The sequence below is a fragment of the Triturus cristatus genome, chromosome 12, assembly GCF_964204655.1.
Source record: "Triturus cristatus chromosome 12, aTriCri1.1, whole genome shotgun sequence".
Classification (NCBI taxonomy): domain Eukaryota; kingdom Metazoa; phylum Chordata; class Amphibia; order Caudata; family Salamandridae; genus Triturus; species Triturus cristatus.
The window spans coordinates 621,817,974-621,837,420 of NC_140595.1; the positions used below are offsets into that span (position 1 = coordinate 621,817,974).

Sequence of the window (19,447 nt, forward strand, 5' to 3'; positions counted from 1 at the left end):
GGCAAAGCTATCCTGATCCATACAGACAACAAGACAGCAATGTATACATACAAAAACGGGGGGTGCACACTCTCTCCAGCTGTCACAACTAGCACAGGCCATCTGGAGATGGGCCATACATCACAGAATCTTTCTCCTGGAAGAACACCTTCCAGGAGTAAACAATCAGATTGCAGACCTGCTTAGTTGTCAAAAACAACAGATCCACGAATGGGAACTCCACCCTTGAGTTCTCCTCCCATTCTTTCAAATGTGGGGCTTTCCGCACATAGGTCTGTTCGCCACAAACCTAAACGCAAAATGCCCAAGCTTCGCATCCAGACATCCACACCCATTGTCCAAAGGCAATGCACTGTGGATGAATTGGTCAGGGATACTTTTCTACGCTTTTCCGCCTCTCCCATTCATTCCATTAGTGGTTCGGAAGCTAAGACGGGCATCCCTGACACTCATCCTAGTTTGCTCCCACATGGGCCCGGCATCCCTGGTTCACAACCCTGTTGGAGCTTTCAGTAGTTCCTCACCAAAAACTACATTTCACTCCCAATCATCTCACTCGGAGCCATGGAGAGATGAGACATCCAGATCCTAGTCATCTCAATCTTGCGATCTGGCACCTGAAATCTTAGAGTTTGTCTACCTTAATCTCCCGCCAGACTGCATGAACATCATCAAAGAGGCTAGACGTCCTGCCACAAGAGCATGCTATGCAGCAAAGTGGAAGCGATTTATGATATACTGAAATAACAATCAAATCGATCCACTGGACGCTTCGGTTCAAAACATAATATGCTATTTATGACATCTGCAGCGTTCCAATTTAGCATACTCTCCCATACGTTTACATCTTGCTTTAATAGCTGCATACCTACAGAAGAGACAACATCTGTCTCCCTTTAGAGTGCCTGTCATTAAAGCATTTATGGAGGGACTTAAAAGAATCATTCCTCCAAGAATTCCACCTGCTCCAGTATGGAATCTTACTATTGTCCTTACAAGACTGATGGGTCCACCCTTTGAGCTATTGCATAGATGTGAACTGCAATTTCTCACTTGGAAAGTAAATTTCCTCTTGGCTATTACATCACTGGGGAGAGTAGGTGAGCTTCAGGCACTAACCATAGACGAACCATTTTAACAAGTACACCAAAACAAAGTGGTTCTAAGGACCAACCCTAAATTCCTACCAAAGGTAATTTCTGCCTTTCATATCAACCAATCTGTTGAGTTGCCTGTGTTCTTCCCTCAACCAGATTCTGTGGCAGAACGTGCCTTGCACACTTTAGATGTGAAAAGAGCACTACTTTACTTTGTTGAAAGGAAGAAATCTTTACGCAAGACAAAACAACTGTTTGTCACTTTTGCGCCACCACATAAAGGCAGTCCTATATCAAAATCAGGTATTGGATAGTCAGGTGCATTCAGACATGCGATGCATAAGCAAAACGAACACTAACAATTCCCCCTAGAGCACACTCCACATGCAAACTAGGGGCTTCTATGGCATTTTTAGGGAATATACCCATAGATGACATCTGCAAAGCTGCCACGTGGTCTACACCTCACACATTTACAAAACACTATTGTTTAGATGTGATAGCAAGACAGCAAGCTAGTGTGGTCCAAGCAGTTTTATATACACTATTTCAGATGACTGCAACAGCTACAGGTTACAGGTTAGCCACCGCTTTGGGAGATAACTGCTGTATAGTCTATGCAAAGCATGTGATCTACAGCTCACATGCCTGGAACGGAAAATGCTACTTACACAGTATGCATCTATTCTTGTGATGTAGAGCTGTAGATTCACATGCCCCCCCCCACCCCCCGGGTACCTATACCTGTTGCAGTAATACCTTACTTAGATACATTTATACATGGAAATCTCTTACTACTCTTACTAACTCCATTATCACCCTCTGCGGTAAACAATCTAACAATGGAGCCAATGCCCTTGCGCACTATCACCGAAAGGAAGAGTCACCTACCTCATGACTGGAAAAGACTTCTTCGAACAAAAACAAAGTGCAAACATCCGGACCCAACACTAGATGGCGGGCAATGGAAAGCAAGTGAATCTACAGTTCTACATGCCAAGAACAGATGCATACTGGGTAAGTAGCATTTTCCTACTTTTCCATTCCATTGAAAAGACCAGAAACAGGCCACTGGTCAGCCAGCCTTTAACACTCAAGGATTTTCCATCAGAGGTCCTGAATAAGCCATTCTGTGATGACATGCTTTTGCATAGGTTCCCTGTCTTAAAATTTGCATTTCATTAAGCAAAGTTACTTTGGTAGCTGAAAGTTTATTTTTGCACGCACCACATCAACCAACATGTGTTGTATTTTTTGGCACAATCAAGTGTTTGTTTTTGTGTCTTTTCTGTTTGTGTGATGAATGCTTCCTGTGTGGAAAAGTAATCTGATTACTTTTGAATGAGAAGGTAATGGATGTTTCTTGTTACATCTTTTTCTTCTAAAAATGAGAATGAAAAAAAATGGTCATTTCATCTATGTTGCTGTAAAGTACCATGTCTCCTTTCACTTTTGGTTGCTCCAGTAATCCATAATAGCTTTCCAACAGTAACTTTCATGGATCTGCTGCTAAGTGTCGCACACTATACTAGAGGAGTCTTCACTGTCTTCTAGAGTTTAATTACCAGTAACATGTTACCTATCACCATTATTCATATTTAGTAGTGGTCACAAGCTAGTGGCAGTAATGGGCATTTGTATAGTGCGTATAATCATAATTGTCTCTAAGCGCTTGCATTGCAGGGGTGGTGGTCTACATGCAAGCTCTTGACTACTTGTAGCTCGTATGAGCCCTGAAGCTTAATGTCAGAATCAGAAACTTCTTCTTCAAGTATCTCAATAGCTAAAGCTGTTCACTGCTTACATCATACCCTGCCCTGCTTGCATATATGCTGTATGCCGCTTCCTATCGAAGCACTTCCCTATAACTAGTCCCGGTTATCCATCAAGCAGTTGAACTTGAATGTACTTTGTGATGGTGCCCCAGTTTTGTTTCTTGCCTCCTTAGGGTGTAGGAAAATACCCCATCAATTTGCTCTGGGGCTAAATTCAGCCCTGTGAAAAAACAAGTTCAAATCCCCTCCACCCTGTCACTGCAGGCGGTCACGAGTAGAATGAGGCGACGGAGGCTTTCATGTTTTGGTCCTTCCAGCCCACCCAGCTCTGAAAGCAGCCTCCTAGCCTGTCGGATTAAATGCCAGTGTAGTACCGTGGCCAGTTCTGCCCTGAATTTGTCAGTGTGTGAAGCCCCATTGCTTCATAGATCCATACTTTCCATTTTTGACTCTTCCTTTCATACCCAAGTTGCAGGCTTTGAACACTGGTTTCTATGAGTCTGGACACTGTATTTATTAAGTGTGGTTCTCAGTGAACCTCTCAAGCCATTATGTGTTTCATTTTAAGGGTCCCAATTACCAGCACTACCATGGACACCAAGCTTTGGATGTTATAGTCTCATTCAGAGATAGTGTTATTAATTTATAGCCTAGTTTTTCATTTGTGTTATCACTCTATGGCTTCCTATTGCCAGGTCCAGGGCTTTATGGATCTCTTTTGCCTTGTGTATCTATGCTGTGTATCTATCTCCATCAAGTCAAGCATTGTGCGCTCTTCAACATTTGCCACAATAAGCTTCCATTCCTCTCATCTTATCTCCTTCTCTCCGTAGCGACTGTCCATTCAGCATCTTCATCCAGAGATATCTCCGCATTTCATAGTGGGGTCTTTCTCAAAGGTCTTTCTCCCATTGGCCACAATCCACGCTTACAATATGAAAATGTTTTGATTATCAAGAAACAGGGTAACATATACTCCCTTGTCTCTACCAGCTGGAAATATATGAACATGATTCAGTGATCACATATAGTAATGTCATTACCAGCTCTCTAACTAGCAGGGCTTTGTAACAGTCAAGACTCAATATGACCTGCCTCCTGCGTGCTCACATAACAGGTAATTAAATACAGAGATGACTTATTGGATTAGCAGACCTCTGCTTACCCTCTGTATGCTAGTTGGTGGACACATGAAAGTGTTGCCAAAGACGTGTTCTATCTTTGTTGGAGTATGGACGCAGCTTTGTAGAAGTCACTTCATGCCAGATTGCTGAAAGAAATCTTCTAATTTTTCTCTGGTACTGGTCTCGGACACCCCCGGAGCAATCAGAACTGTCACCTAAGTACCACTACCAGTTCAATTTCTCTTGCGAGGGGAAGCAATATTCTCCAACCTTCTTTCAATACTGTACTTGAGATGCTAGTAGTGCGGATTAGATCTTTGGTCACCTGAACCTTTCTGTGTCCAAACTGGATGTCACCCTGGAATCCAGGAAGGATTCCATAAAGTTTCAGGTGCTTTATTGTTCACAACTGAGTTCTAGAGTTATCAATACTTCACTTGCATAGAGGATTTTATGTCAACTCAGATCTCCAGCAGCCTTCATACAACCTGTGGCTCACACCTCAACAGGCTTTGAGATGCAGGAGATCCACTAAGGGCGACAATGGAGGAGTCTTATCTTTTTAAGCGACAACACTCCACAACAAACTTCTGCTTTTTCTGTGACAATTCCCTTGGCAGCATTTCAGGAAAGAGCTAAAATACTGTTTGTGCTGTTCCCTGCCTCCCACTGCCTGGCGCACTCCTGCCTACCCCCCTATTTGTCATCTCTCTGCACCCTTCACCCAAACATACCTCAAAATATATATATACTACAATTGTATGCATCCAGGTCTATGTATACAGCGTTACATGCACTTTCAAGACCCACAAGAGTATGCATTATTTAGATGACTTTCATTCCTGACATATGTATTCTCTGAACACATGGAAATTACCACTCTGGAACCTTTTACAGTTGCCACATGTTTCTCCCAAACTGTTGTGCCAGGATCACGATCTATAAACACCCCCAATGAAAAGGAGATAAATGGATTTATGAGTAGTTTAGCCCAATCTAGTATCCAGGGTAGGGAAATAAGCCAGAGTAGTCCCTTTCTTTGTATAACAATGCAGTTTAATGCCATTCCATGGTTTCTTTCATATATTCATCTGCTAAGAATTGATGACCAATTTGAGCTCATTGTTTACATATCCTTAATTTTCTTCCTGAGAAGACTGAGAATGTGGTGGTTTTTACCTGTGCAAGGGAGGTCAATTAGTTTAAGACTCTCTAGGCCACAGAGTCTTACACTTTCTCCACTGTGACAAGGTGCTACTTATGACAACCTCTTATTTTTCCCCAAGGTCCCACCTACATTTCATATCAATGATGACATTTGTGGTTGAGGTCTAGAGAGAATCCCTTCTTTCAGAGTTTTTTAAATCTAACTTTTCGTTAGCTCTATTGAACCCAGCATGGGTAGGTTTGTGGCTAAAACATCTCTTGCAATGTGTATAGCCTCTAATACCTGCACAGCTACATCATCTCTAGATTGTACACATCTGTATAAGTTCAAGGCACCAAGTGCTAGAAATGATACAGAATCATAACTTCAAGTGTGCCTATCAATTGCATTTACAGTACAGAGTAGCTATATAGGCTAAGAAACCTACAGGTATTGCCTGTTAGACTACTCTTCATTAAAGATTTGTTCAGTTTTGAAAGGAACATATTCATCTAAAACCTGATTGTCTAATGCAGTCTCCCCTCTTTCCAAGCCACCACCTTACCAATTTTTAAATGGTAATCTGTCCCACTCATTTGAATCGGATAAAGTAAGAAATTGGAGCAGACCTGCAAGTGAGACAGAAGTGTGCCTATTTGTTGAGTCTGACTCCCTTATGTCTTTGGCTCCCTCCTATTAATGACAACCACTTTCCTACCCTGTTCCTAGTTGGCAATATCCATCAATAGCTGCATGCATGCACGGTGCCAACAGTGCCCACCTTTAGTTAATTAATTATATAAAGAATCAGTAAATGTAATATGGTACAGCCCTGGTGTTTAATAACATAACAAGTAATTTTATTATGGAAACATTGGGTCCTGTTCTAAAAAAGAAGCGGAACAGTACCAACAACAGTCAACATCAAGAAACAGGTGGGTCTGAATGAACAAATGATGTGTTTTAGTGGGGAAGCCACTTTTTACAATGATACATTTCTCTATTGACATGCAAATAAGATATATGAAAGTACATTGACTTGATCATGCTTACAAAAGGCCCATCCCTTGCAAATATCAAATATTTTACATGGTGGCCAATGTGGAGCCCTTGCTTCCAATGTGGCTGATGCAGCCTTTTCCAGCAGTTTGTTGCTTTTCCTTCCCAAGCTAGAGTTGTCAGTGCACCACCAGTACATATACATATTTTGTGATATTCACGTGTTCCAGTGGGTTGACATGGTACTTAAACCCAAGTGTGCCCATCTTCCATTGAACAGAGCAAAGTGACAAGAAGGAGACCTCCAGAAAGAAAAAAAAATGGTGGCGCCCTTGGTTAGATCACGCCTCAGGTATTGTTCATGCATGTGTGGTGGCGGCCGCAGCATGGATTGCACTAACACAGTCAAGCTCGGCCCTTCACTAACTTTGTGTGTCTTACAGATTGATAATAACCACAAGAAAGGAGTAATTTGACTAACACTCATCTTAGCACTCCTTGTCTTTTTTCCCAGAAACCTAGCACCAAATCTAATCCATTCTTGAGGCCGATTGTTGAATGCAGTGTTAACCTCTGGGCCATCGATTTACTGCTTTTTGCTCATCCTTAGGTGTTTCATTTACAGAAACCTCCCGATCGTTTGATATTTTTGTTTCATTTACTGGAAATCTCTTAAACTGGACATACTGGGCCACATTTGAACATAATTACAGCTATGGTCAACAAATTGGTATTTGTAGAGTGTGGCTATTTACCAGTGAGAGTATCCAGGTGATGATTTGGGACAGAGAGAATTAGAAAGATTTCCAACATTCTGTAACCTTTGGTAGGTTCATAGGTTTGAGGAACTCCCTTACTAACTCCAATGCAATTATATAACTTAGAGCTCAGTCTATGATCTGCCCCTGTAGAGTATGCTATATTAGTTGCAACTGAAAGAATGAGGGTCTTACAAAATAGTTGAAAGTTGGGGGAGAGTCTTCTAGTTTTCATAGGAGCCTAGGTGCTGTAAGCATGTGCAATTAGTTTTTCTGATATGGGATAGTAAGGTAAGTTCAGAGTCAAAGTTGATATCCAGGGTGAGGTCCCATAGATTGCACCACCACAGAGTCAGTTTTGCACAAACACGTTTTCAAATTACATAATTGCACTAGTGTAGAGTTCATTTTGAACTGACATTTGGACTGACCATCTGGCGTGAATGTCAATTTTGCACTGGCCAGTCAAAGAAATGTAATTTTGAGACTTGTTGGGCAGTGCAAATATGGGTGCAAAATTACACTGAAACCAGAGCGTTCTGCCTACCCGAGCACAAGTTTCAATGCTTGAATAGGTTCTGACGGTATTTAAACTGTGCTGCGCATCAATGATTTTTAAGTGATATGTAGTTATTCCGACAAAGATATCCACCTTTAAGTGAAAGCTTGGTAGTTAACTAAAAGTTGTAGGCCTTCCATGTCAATTATCCAGCGAGAGAAATGCACCTTAGCAGCACAGTGCAAATGACTTGGAAGCACAGGATACTTATAGTGATTCATTTGATCCAGTAGAATTTTGTCTGTTTGCTGGCTTTCTAATTGAAGTTGTGTTGTAGTTTCTGTATTTACTCTGCTTCTGTTTGTTTAGCTTTCTGGTTGTTCCATGGTTCTGGTTGTGCTTTGATTGTTTGTCCTTATGTTTTTTTTCCCTCCAAAGCGGAAATTCTCCTTGCATTTGGAAAATGGATGTTTGCAATTCTTATTCATTATTCTCTGGTTCTGTTAATCTCAATAAACTTGTGTTTTATCTTCTGTTCTTGTTTTTCCTATTTTGCTGCCTATTCCACAGCTCTGATTGGGCTCTGCTACTTGTATTTCTGACTTTGCATATTTAACTGTCATCTAGCTCTGCTCTGGTTTTCATGATTTGTGTTTCTTCAGTTGTCTAGTTCTGATTAGGCTTTGGATTTGTGTGTTTTTGGTTGTCTCCAATACTTTCATAGTACTGATTATTTGTGTTTCTGGTTAATTTTTTAATGCTTTGAGCAACTGGCCTGAGCGTTGGTTCTATTTGGGTTTCTGGTTCGTCTCTGGTTGTTTGTGTCTGTAGTTAGTCTTTGCTTTGTTTGAAAGGGATTACTAAACAAGAGCATGGCACCCATATGCTCATTCTGCCAGCTAGCACAAACAAGTAGGTCTTGGTGTTAGCAGATAACCCTGATATCAGCATACTATCCAACAGCTAATTTAGTAGTATGCTCTTATAAACAATCACTTTTAATGCCTTTTAGGGGATTGTGGTCCTTCCTTAATTCTAGTGAAATATCATTAATTTACTTCTACCACAAGATTTTGCCAGTATTTGTCATTATCTGGTTCTTCTCCACTTTTGGTTTGGGTTTGAATCTGTGCATTTTTGATTTCCCTCCGGTGCTAGTTGGTCGTTGGCTGGTTATGTCTTGTTTCCTCCAGTATAGTTAAGTTAAGTTTTTGATATTTTTTGTTTCTTGATGGATGTTACTTTATTGTATTCATATTTTTTATAGTATGGGCGCTGCTCAGATGTCACTAACAATCATGCTTTGGAAAGGTGGAAGTAAAAACTTATTTAGAAGGTAGGATCATCACATCCTCAGCTTTTTTGGTAGTTCTCAATTCAGAGCACAGTCAGATGTAGTCCAGAGTCTTGCCGGAACAATGTATTTTAAAAGCTTTCTAGCATTTCATAGATATATCTAGAGGCAAAGGGTTAGAGGAAACAAATTCCACAGTGAACTGCGTTCTGTATTTCTTTCTATTCTGAAATTATTGTTTTGTATTGGTCTTTCTTCTGTAGGTTGCTGTGACCATTGGTTTGTTTTTCTGTTCAGGATATCTTTGGTTGGGTTAATGGTTATTCACTGATTCTAGCTAGCCTTTGGATGATTGTATGAATGACTGTTCTCTCGTTCTGGGTGAAATTTAGGAGGATGTGGATCTTCATTTCTCGCTAGTGTAGTATTGTTTATTTTTCTACTTGTTCTCAAGTTCTGTTTAGGCTTTGTTGAAACTTTGGTTTTCTTTAAATAGGTTTAAGTTTTGTTCAACTGATCTATTTCTAATTAGAATTTCATATGCAAAGCTGGTGGAATTGATATTTTTGGTAACTGGTAGTTCAGGAACAACTGATAGTTTAAGTTTAATCAAGTGATTTAATGTGGTTTGAAGTGTGTAGGCCTTGACTGCCTCTGTCTGGAAGCAATGTCCCTCATTGAGAGATGTCTTTTTAATTGTTTGTCCTAAGCCTAATTTATCTCTCTTAATTTCTTTAGCTTAACAGCCAGTTTGAATGAACAGTGAGACTTTTCCCTTTTGGGACAAAGATGCCCTATTATGTACATGTTGGGTTGCATGGTTTTAAGTTTAACCAGCCTTTTTAAAAATTAAAAATTGTTCATTGAAACCCCAATATGATCTGAACTGCTTCATGTAAGTCTTAATTATCAGTGGTTTCTCCATCATTACAAGTCCCAGAATGCACTGGGAAGCTAACACAAGTGTTACAGCTGACATCAGGTGCATATGCACGAATCAGAGCCATAAGTGCACCTACCCTGGAGAAGTGGTCACAGGTTAGGTACTTACTCACATTCCTGTCGACTCGAAGGACTTTGATTAACCAGGAACTTACATTGGCAATTTTTTAACCCTTGCTTAGTACTGATTTACCTCACAAATGGATTTATCATTAAAGACAGCATGCCTAATTTAGCTCTGGCTGCTGGTGCAGGAAGTTGCACTGTATTGGCTATTTTGCTAAGCATCTACAGATGAGCTACAGAGACAATTTACATTTTTCAATAGATAGATTTGCATTTGTCCCCCGTATACTTGTTGAGTTTCAAGTTTCTGCTGCTGCCCTCTAACTCTTTGCTCCTGCTTCTGGCAGTGCTTCACTCAGGTGAGTATTACCTGTTTGAATCGGACAGTGAAGAGGAAGAGGATTCCATGCAGGAGGATCAAAGGCCGGCCAAGCTGAGCGCATTCCAGGTATCGTCCAAGAGTGGAGATTGATTAATTTGTTCATGTTTTTGTCAGCTCTAACATGCTCTTGTTTAATTGTAAACAACCACTTTTAAAGTGTGTTAGATGGGAGAGGCAGAAAAAGATATATTTAGCATTACTCTTCCGGCCACTTATATATGGGGTTATTTAGAGGCTAAGTACTCTACCATTGGACTAGTTGGCATGGGTTTTAATCTCGACTTTCTCACCATAATATGATAACCACACCTCAGTGGTCACCACACGCAAGGTGGAAACACCTCCCACATTGAAACAAAACAAAGACAACACCCTTTGAACCACACATCCTACTGGTGCAGCACGCAATCAATGTAGACAAACACTTAAGCGCCTTGCATAGAGGTAGTATTCACTATATAAATGTTACAATACAATGCATACTGTTAGAAATGAGATTTCTGATTGGCTAGGGTATGCACCTAAGCCAGGCAGAACCCATCACTCTAGTTACGGCAAGTCAGTTACACACCAAAGATAACCTGTGCTCAACCTCTGGTAACGTGGCACAGAGCAGGCACGCTTATCCTCAGAGGCAATGTGTAAAGCATTTGTGCAACTCTCTCACACAGCACAACAATGAAAACACCACAAAAGAGACTCCACGCAGAGGTATATGCAAAAATATGCTTTTTATATTGTATATATCACAAACCCAAAATGTAATACATCATAAATACTTTGTAGATTATGCAGTTGTCAAGATATGTCCCCCAAATGCAGGTAACACATAAGTATTTCCCAAGGCTTACAGTATCAAGCAAGATGCAGAGCTAAACATTCCATAGATATCACTTCAAATACATTTGTCACTATGGTAGCTCTTATGGCCCCATTAGGGCAATTGCGGGAAAGAGGGGTTAGGGTAAATCACAAAAATACCAGTCGACACCTAGGGCACAGAGCACCTATGCTCCTATACCACTTTGTACAGTAATTTTCTAAGCCGCCTGTTGAAACAACAGTATTTGGGCATAAACCGTAGTCCACAGGAGCACATGCATGCCTACCACACGTGTTACGGTAATGTGAAATCTCCCTCAACGGTTCTGCCACTCATGGCCGCTCCACTCTGCTTTCGGGGTCCTCGTCCGCGGTTTCACCCCTGCCACAGCGAAACTGAACAGTGCTCCCCCATCACAGTAGGTCCACAGGGGGCACCAGCTTGCAGGCATGCAAGATACCTCACTCCCAACTCCTAACCCCAGCTGCCCGCGATCGCACTGTGCAGCTGCAAGAGCTCAATACCTGTAGGAAGCTGCCTCTGTATATGGTATACCACTAGGTGAGTATACCGTGCACAGACTGCAAAGATTCCCCAGAGGAGTACAGGGCTCAATGTAAAACCCAAAGTGCTCTATTAGTGGTAGTGTGGGTAAGCAGCCTTCGGCCTAACACAGCACGACTCAAAAAGGAGATCCACACCAATTTTATAAAAATAAGCTTTGTTTGAGTTTTATTTTAAGACCAAGATCTTCACAGTAAGGTAAGTACGTTTTTCAGGAAAAATAAGTTTCACTTTCAAAAGTCTGGATGATACAGATGTGCGCTTCTCTGACAGCTCTGATGTCGAAGAGGAGATTGGGTTCCTTGAGCAGAGGTTAAATACAAGCCAGCCTTGGGACCCAAGACAAAGATCACACTGGATGCTCAAGTCAAACCTGCAAGTCACTCACAGACCCGCAGAGGGCCAGTGAATGAGGCAGAATACCGCTTATGCTAGAGTCTGGCATTAAATCTGCAGTCAAATCAGAAACCTCATAACCTTCAGGTCCAGCGCCTCCAATAAGGTCTCCTTGGACTCAAAACATGGTTTTGCCTACCAAAACTCCACCCAAGGGCACCAGGGCTCACCATGCTGCACCGTCCCCTAGGCACTGAGGTTCTGAACCAGGCATATTTGGTGTTGAAATCCCCCCAGTGTAGTCTACAAGCTGATTTTTTCAGGAGCCAATCCCAAATAAGCAACTGGCACCGAAGTCTGTGGTAAAACAGCTATTAATGCTGAGATTGTATGTCCCACAGGGTTACATTTTCAAAAAGCTGGCAGATGTTTTGAAAGTGAAAAAAAATAAGATATTCATGCACTCAGATATGGGCAACATTCTTGCCAAAGCACAGGGACGCGTTGTATTCCCAAGAAAGACAGGAGTCACAGCGTTCACATCCGAAGCCCCAAAAGGGTTTGAGATTTGAGACTGTTACTAGTCCTACCCCCCATTTCTACCTCACTTCCTCATGCATTACCACTCTCACCTCCACCTGAGCCACAGGATTCAGACTCAGTTACAGGCAGTCCTTATTATCCGTAAGACTCATATGAGGAATCATTCATGGCTCCCGGGTTGGACGACCCATGGGAGGATTATGCAGTGAACACGACGGATGACCCTGCCTTGAAGTCATGCGCTGTCAAACCACCTCAACGAGATGACACTTCTGCATATCACACAGTGATTCTGAGGGCAGCATAGCATCACCACATAAAGCTACATAGGGAGGAGTATGAGCTTGACTTTTTAGTCCAGACCTAGTCCAAAATTGCACTAATTTCCCATGCTTAAGGGGATGCATAAATTTGCCAATGAAAATATCAAGCAGCCGGTAAAGGCTAGGGTGGTAACCTGCATATAGAAAAAGAAATATAAACCTGATCCAGATAACTCCACTTTTGTTAGGGGTCAGATAGTCCCAGACTCTCTGGTGGTTCAAACTGCCCTTTTGAGGGCCTCGGCTCAGGCCACAGATGTTCCCACGCCTGAGAAGACGTCTAAAAAGATTGACGCAAGCAACACATTGGTGTATTAGCAATTTGGTGGATCTCTTTTCCAGCTGTGATAGATACCACTGGAGGGAGATGGGGGAGCTAATAAAGCCCTTACCAGAAGTCTACTGGAAAAGGGGACTCAAATTGGTTACAGTGGCAAAACTATCAGTAATGCCAATATCAGGTGTGCCCTCGATGCAGCGAACACTGTAGCAAGTGGCCTCAATACCAGGATCTTTCTTCACACACACCTAGCTTAGGGGGTTCAGGCTTTAAGCCTGAAGTGCAACAACATCTTTTAGATCCTTCCTTCAGCTACGAGCATCTGTTCCTGTTCAGCCCTCAGGTGGACCAGATGCTCGAGAAAATAAAGAAAGATATGGATATTCAAACCCATAGGTGCCCTGCAGTACCTCAGTCCCAGGTCAGCCTTCAGGAAGTAGCAAATTAGGAGAGGTGCCAAACCGGGGGGGATCATACCAGAGACCACCTTATCAACTGTTCCAGCAGTGCCTTCAGGGCCCCCAGCAGCCTATGTCTTTCCAAAAAGATGCCTTTAGTGGCAATGGGTGGGGTAGAGGCAGAAGTAGTTCCACAAGAGGCTCCTTTGCTGCAAAGCACTGACTTCCTTTCCCTCTCCATGACGTAGCATAAGGCACTTTCTATGTCAGTGGAGTAAACATCTCCTTAGATTAGTAGGTACTCTCCAATGTGCAGGAAGGTTCTTGCCTCGAATTACACTTCCCGAGGTGCAGTCGTGGTAGCCAGAGGTGCAGGGATATGTTTGTGGAAGGCCAGAAGATTGGGCCCACAAAGAGGTTATCATACCTTGGAATACTCTTTGACCAAAATGACTCATGGACTCAAGCAGTAACAGCAAAAAAGTTAGCGTTTTTAAGGACTACAACTGCACTTGTTAGCTTCTCGAGAAAATTGGGGAGAAGACCACCAGTAAAACTTATCCAGATCTATAAAGCGAAATGTATTTCTACTGCTATGTATGGCGCAGGGGTGTGGGGTTTCGTCGACACGTATCTGTTACAATTGGTGGAAAACTCCTTTTTAAGATGCATCTTGGCTGTGCCATGTAGTACATCTTCGCATGTTTGCCATGCCGAGTTGGGATTATCGTACATCTCCGATCTTATAAAAATGGAGCCCATTCTTTTATGGCATAGGATCTGGACAAAACCTGAGACAAAGCTAAACCAGGATATCCTAACAGACAGTTTGAAACTGGAAGGGTCCATAAAGATCCCCTGGGTAAAGTATGTCCGAAATTTTATATCTGACCTGGTCCATTTAGAATATTTTACCAACCCAAGTACCGTGCTGCTGATTACTAGAAAGGATCTAAAAAAAGAGGGTCTTCTCTTTGTGGACAATATAAGAATGTTGGCAGAGATTGTAAAGCCTAGTGTCCAGCATAACCAGTTGATACTTACCACCTTCAGTATACAACCATATTTAACAATCGTACCTGGAGGGTATGATAGATTTTTATTGACTAGATTCAGGCTTGGTATCTTCCAAAGACTTCTAAGTTTTCCGAAAATGAACGATTGGGCCCGAGAAATGCAAATGTGTCGCTGTGACAATCATTTAGAACAAACTACTATACATGTCCTTTTATTTTGTACATTTTACAGTAAATTAAGGAAAGAATGGATTGCCCCAATTTTAAAATCTCTGGGGATGGGACAATGTCACCCGCCATTCATTATGTTATAGTTTTTGGATAATGTTCACAGAAAGCGGAGGATAGGAATGTTTTTAAAAAATGTACTCAGGCATGGAAAACATAGTATTTTAATCAACGAGGTCATAAGGAATGCTTTGGGACATCAGTATTATTAATTTGAATTTTATAATGAATTGTATATAATCTATATATTTTTTTCTTTTCTTTTTTTAACCTGTTATGAATTGTCTGTTTTTATGTGCTTTTATGATTGTCTGAAAAAGCAATTAAATAAAGTTATTTTTGACTTTGACACTTCCCACACACAACATCCCACCCAGCCGTCATGTACTGAGTTCACACCACCTTCACCTTTGGAAGAAGAGGTTCAGGAACTCTTACAAAGGGGTACAATAGAAGCAGTACCTGCACACCAATGTGGTGCAGAAGTTTATTCCCAGTACTTTTTATTCCTCAAAAAGGACGGCACACTCCGGTCAATCCTCAACCTACAGCCATTAAACAGGTTCATATTCTCTGAACACCTTTACATGGTGACTCTACAGGATGTCTTCCCTCTACTGCACACAGGTAAATTCAAGTCAGTGCTGGATCTGAAAAGCATTTACTTATCTAAATCCACCCAGCACATCAGCAGTACTTTTGCTGTAATAGACTGACACTACCAATTCAAGGTGGTGTTTTCATTGTCACTACAACTCTAAGAGTGTTTACAAAGTGCACTGCAGCTGTAGTAGCACACCTGCTCAGAAATTCCATTCACATCTTTCTATACTTAGACAACTGGCTGATCAAGAGAAGCGCAAAAACAACAGTTGATGGACAGAATGCAGAACAATGTCATACATTCACCCGAGTACAGAGATCTGGGCCCAAATCCATCGTTTTTTTGCTCACCATGCCATTCCAGTGTGAACCCAGCCATATGCAAATCTGTCTTGACCCTGTGCCTCATGGGAACAGTCCAGGAATTGTCCTGGACTATAACAGCATAGTCACTATCGACGACTGTGTAATCTATAGTACAGATAGAAATGCTATATATTACCATTTTTGAGTGTGGTTAAGGGTCATGACTCAGCCTGACTCGGCATGCAAGGCCTAAAGTAGGTCGTGATGCTGCTCCCTTCTGCATCTTCACCCCTTCTCTCAGGCCCTTCACTAGCTTAACAAAACGTCTACAGATATCTCTATGGATTCCCTTCTTCGTAACCAATAGGTCAGGTTATTTTCTCTATAACTATAGTGAAATGAGTCTTTCAGTGGCAGAGTGAGTGAAGCTTGAACAAACTCTGTGGCTCTGCTAACCTCTAAATGGTGCCTGTAAGACTATAGTCATGTCTCTGTATGTATGTATATATATATATATATATATACACACACACACATAAATATATATCTCTCAAAGGTAATCTCGCACCCTCTTTTGGTAGTGCCATAATGTAGCTGCCTACAAGTGTCTTTCATGTAGTAGTGGCCCTGAAAGTTCCAATCCTTTTCCAACTTACATGATTTGCTCCCGAAGGAGCTCTCCATATGCCTCTCTAGTTCCCAAAAGTGTTGGCTAAAGGTATCTATAATTCTTTTTTCTCAGTGCCTTTCCACACATCAGGGAAATCCTAAACATTTTCCCCATTTCGAGACTTTTTGCATAAAGCTTTGCTAAGTACTGTTCCACCCTACTCCAGTATCCAATCTTCTCTGTCCGTCACCGTAACCTCTGCGCATTAGAGGCTGACATGCTCACACTATTAGCCTGCATATGGCATGTTTCACATTCAACCACTAACCTCTTGGCTTCTGTGAACCCACCCATCAACATCTATTCTCTTTCTCCCCAACTCCACCCAAGAACCTGCTCTTCATTACATGATATTAATCACCCAGTGACCCTCTCGCATCAATACATCTCTCATGCACTTGACTTCCATCCCTCAGGCCATCTGTATTTTAAAGTCCATAGTAAATCCCATTTGCTGGACCTCGAGGGGACATGCTGTACAAACATCTATTAAAATGGGTACCAATGAGTTTTTTCAAATGCTTAAATGCTCTCTGCTGCTTCCACTACCAGTGACAATGACCTACTTTTGTTCTCTTTTGGATCCAGTTAGCATATCAGGCATGGGTGACAAATGCAAAATCAGCACTAAAGGAACGCCGCAAGCGCCACCGGGAACTGCGAAGGGCCGAGAGGCAGAAGAAGCTGCAACAGACAGGTGGGAATGGATTCTGTTTCTGAGCTTGTAGCCTGTTCACAAACAAACTGTCTCATTCTTATGCCCCTCACTTTCGACTTGGTTCAACATATGTGCTGGATCAATCTCAGCATCACATCTGTCCTGGAGAATGATCTCTGCCTTTTTCCTCGCTTTCTCTCTTATAGACATGTACTGTATTCTGACCATAAATACATCCCTAAAGACATCTGTGCCATAGTCAGATGCTAATGGTACAAACAATTCAGGCTGAAAGTATTGTACCTCTTGCAGTACTTCTCCCCTCAAGGATAGAATGTACCATTCTCATCACCACAACTACCCTTAAGGAAGGATATACCATTCTGAGCTCCACTCTTTCTTAATAACAGAGTGCACCATCCTAAAGAATACTATTCTAGGCGCATCTTCTTTCTTGGTCGGTATGCTCCACTGTTCTCAGCATCACATCAGCCACCTGGATGCTGGGCTTTACCACAGACAGTACCTTTGTCTGGGAGCCTACTAATACATGAGGGGCCCGCTTGCATTTGAGCACTGATTTGGTGATTTTGGAGCAGAACAGACTGAGACTAGCCAGTACTAATATGACTTTCTTAGCACTTTACTGAATATTGGCCTTTCCATTCAATGTGTCAAGTGATGGGTGCATCTACCATGTTCACTCTTTTATTTACTCACCCACCCACCAACTTGCTCTTTCACTACTCAAATGAGGTCAGTGTTAGGACCACTCCTGCTCTGAAATGTTGCAGCACTGCTCCACTTCAGAAAACAACCTGGGCTACATTTATCAGAGATGTCGGCTCAACTCTCCAGAATCACAGATCATACTAAGGATTACCTTGTTTATCCGTGTCATTGGTGCACAGACCCCCACTGCACCCATCCCCTGCCACTATATTATTAGGAAACACACTTTCTCAGATAGTTATCAATTTTTTTCTTAACCTTAACCTCATGAATCAAAGTGACTGCATCTACATCTGCATCTTTGTCAAAGCCGTTGCGACACTATGTTGTTTTATACCTCTCAGCATGAAGTAAATTCCATTAAGCAAGTCCCAAGCTTGTAACTAACGTTTGTATTGAAATCAAACAGTAAAACATTTTGGTACAAAATTAATAAACTCCGTGTAAACATTAATTAAAAACATAAAGCAACACCTATTTCAAGAACTACCCATATTCTTCAAATTCCTGGACCACACTGCTATGAAAACAATGTATAAAATCACACCAAAAAGATTAGAAAAACAAACCAAGAAAAAAAGCTCAGTTCGACAAAGTGTATCTAGAAAATGGAAGCACTAAATCTCTGTTGTGTAACTCATTACATAAAGTATTATTATAGTTTCTTCTTCCTTATCAAACTTACTTTCTTCTTAGTTTTATAGTGATATCGGTGATGTGATTAAAGTGGAAAATTGAAATGGGGGAAAATCAGGAAAAAACTTGGAAAACAAAAACTTAGGCAGCACAAGATCCTGGAAGGGCCGGCAGTCTAGTATAAAAGGTAAGTAATAGGTTTAAGTAGAGGTCAAAAATAAAGGGAAAGAGTGCAATAATACAAAGACGGGGTGAAGAGAAGTTTGACATGGAGTGTACTAAGCCACTTAAAACATAAACATTATTGAAACAAAACAAGAATTGTAGATAAAAAGGTGCCTTCTCATCAATAAAAACAATTATGGCTTACATAAATTAAAAGAAGCGCAAGAGAAAAAGGATATGAACACTGAGTTAAAATGATTGTAATATTCCCAAATGGATGTCAACACAATAAAGCAAAATAACATTAGACTCACCAGATTAATGACTAAGTGATTAATACTAAAATCTAAACTCCAGTCTTCAGCTGATGTTTTCCCTGGATTTCCACAGTATCAAGACTTTGCTCTTAGGTGACAACAAATGCATGAAATCCAATAAATAGTGTGGTTGAGAAAAACTGTGACCATCATTCTGCACATGAAGAACCTCAGTAGTAGACAAATATGGTAAGATGCATTTCAAAACAAAATAAATTATTCCCAGTGTTACAATCCAAATCCTGCTTGTCTAGTACAAGCCCAATAAGGTGCTGGGACATTAATCTCAAGTAGCAGATTTTCAGAGGAGTTCAATAATTTTGCATCATCACATCATAATGAGTAAGGTTAATATGAACATTCATTATAGTCAACAGTGGTCTTCATTTTCAACAAAGCATTTCCTTGATGTATGTGCACTTGTGATGATTTTTCAGATGTTCCAGAAAACATTGAATCACCTGAGTTTGAAACATCTGAAGAGATTGAAGGCCAGGAGGATGAGGAGAGAGCATTAGGTAAGACGAAATTTACATTAAAAAAAACAAATGTGCATCATGTGGTTGCTGTCTGACATATAGAAATGGTGCAACGAATTTGTGCTCTCCAGGTAAAATAGCATTTTGCTATAGGCAAGCTTATTCGTGTGTTTTCTTGCAATTCAACTTTGCTGAGAATTGAATTGAACTGAACTGCTTACGTAGAGAGTTTAGACTACAAACCAAACTGACTTTTGCAGCGAGTTATATGTCATGTCCTGATATTA

General features: G+C 41.2%; 1 protein-coding gene across 4 annotated transcripts in view; it reads left to right on the forward strand.

The window, feature by feature from the left end:
• Positions 1-19,447, forward strand: part of PIEZO1 (piezo type mechanosensitive ion channel component 1 (Er blood group)) — an 854,808-nt gene that overhangs the window by 655,819 nt on the left and 179,542 nt on the right. For 3 of the 4 annotated variants that reach the window (XM_085638610.1, XM_085638613.1, XM_085638611.1), the window contains 4 exons: positions 6,423-6,494; positions 10,049-10,149; positions 16,762-16,870; positions 19,119-19,199. In XM_085638610.1, coding sequence (XP_085494736.1) covers positions 6,423-6,494; positions 10,049-10,149; positions 16,762-16,870; positions 19,119-19,199 — 363 coding nt within the window. The remainder of the gene's footprint in view (positions 1-6,422; positions 6,495-10,048; positions 10,150-16,761; positions 16,871-19,118; positions 19,200-19,447) is intronic. The other variant, XM_085638612.1, reaches the window with a different exon arrangement.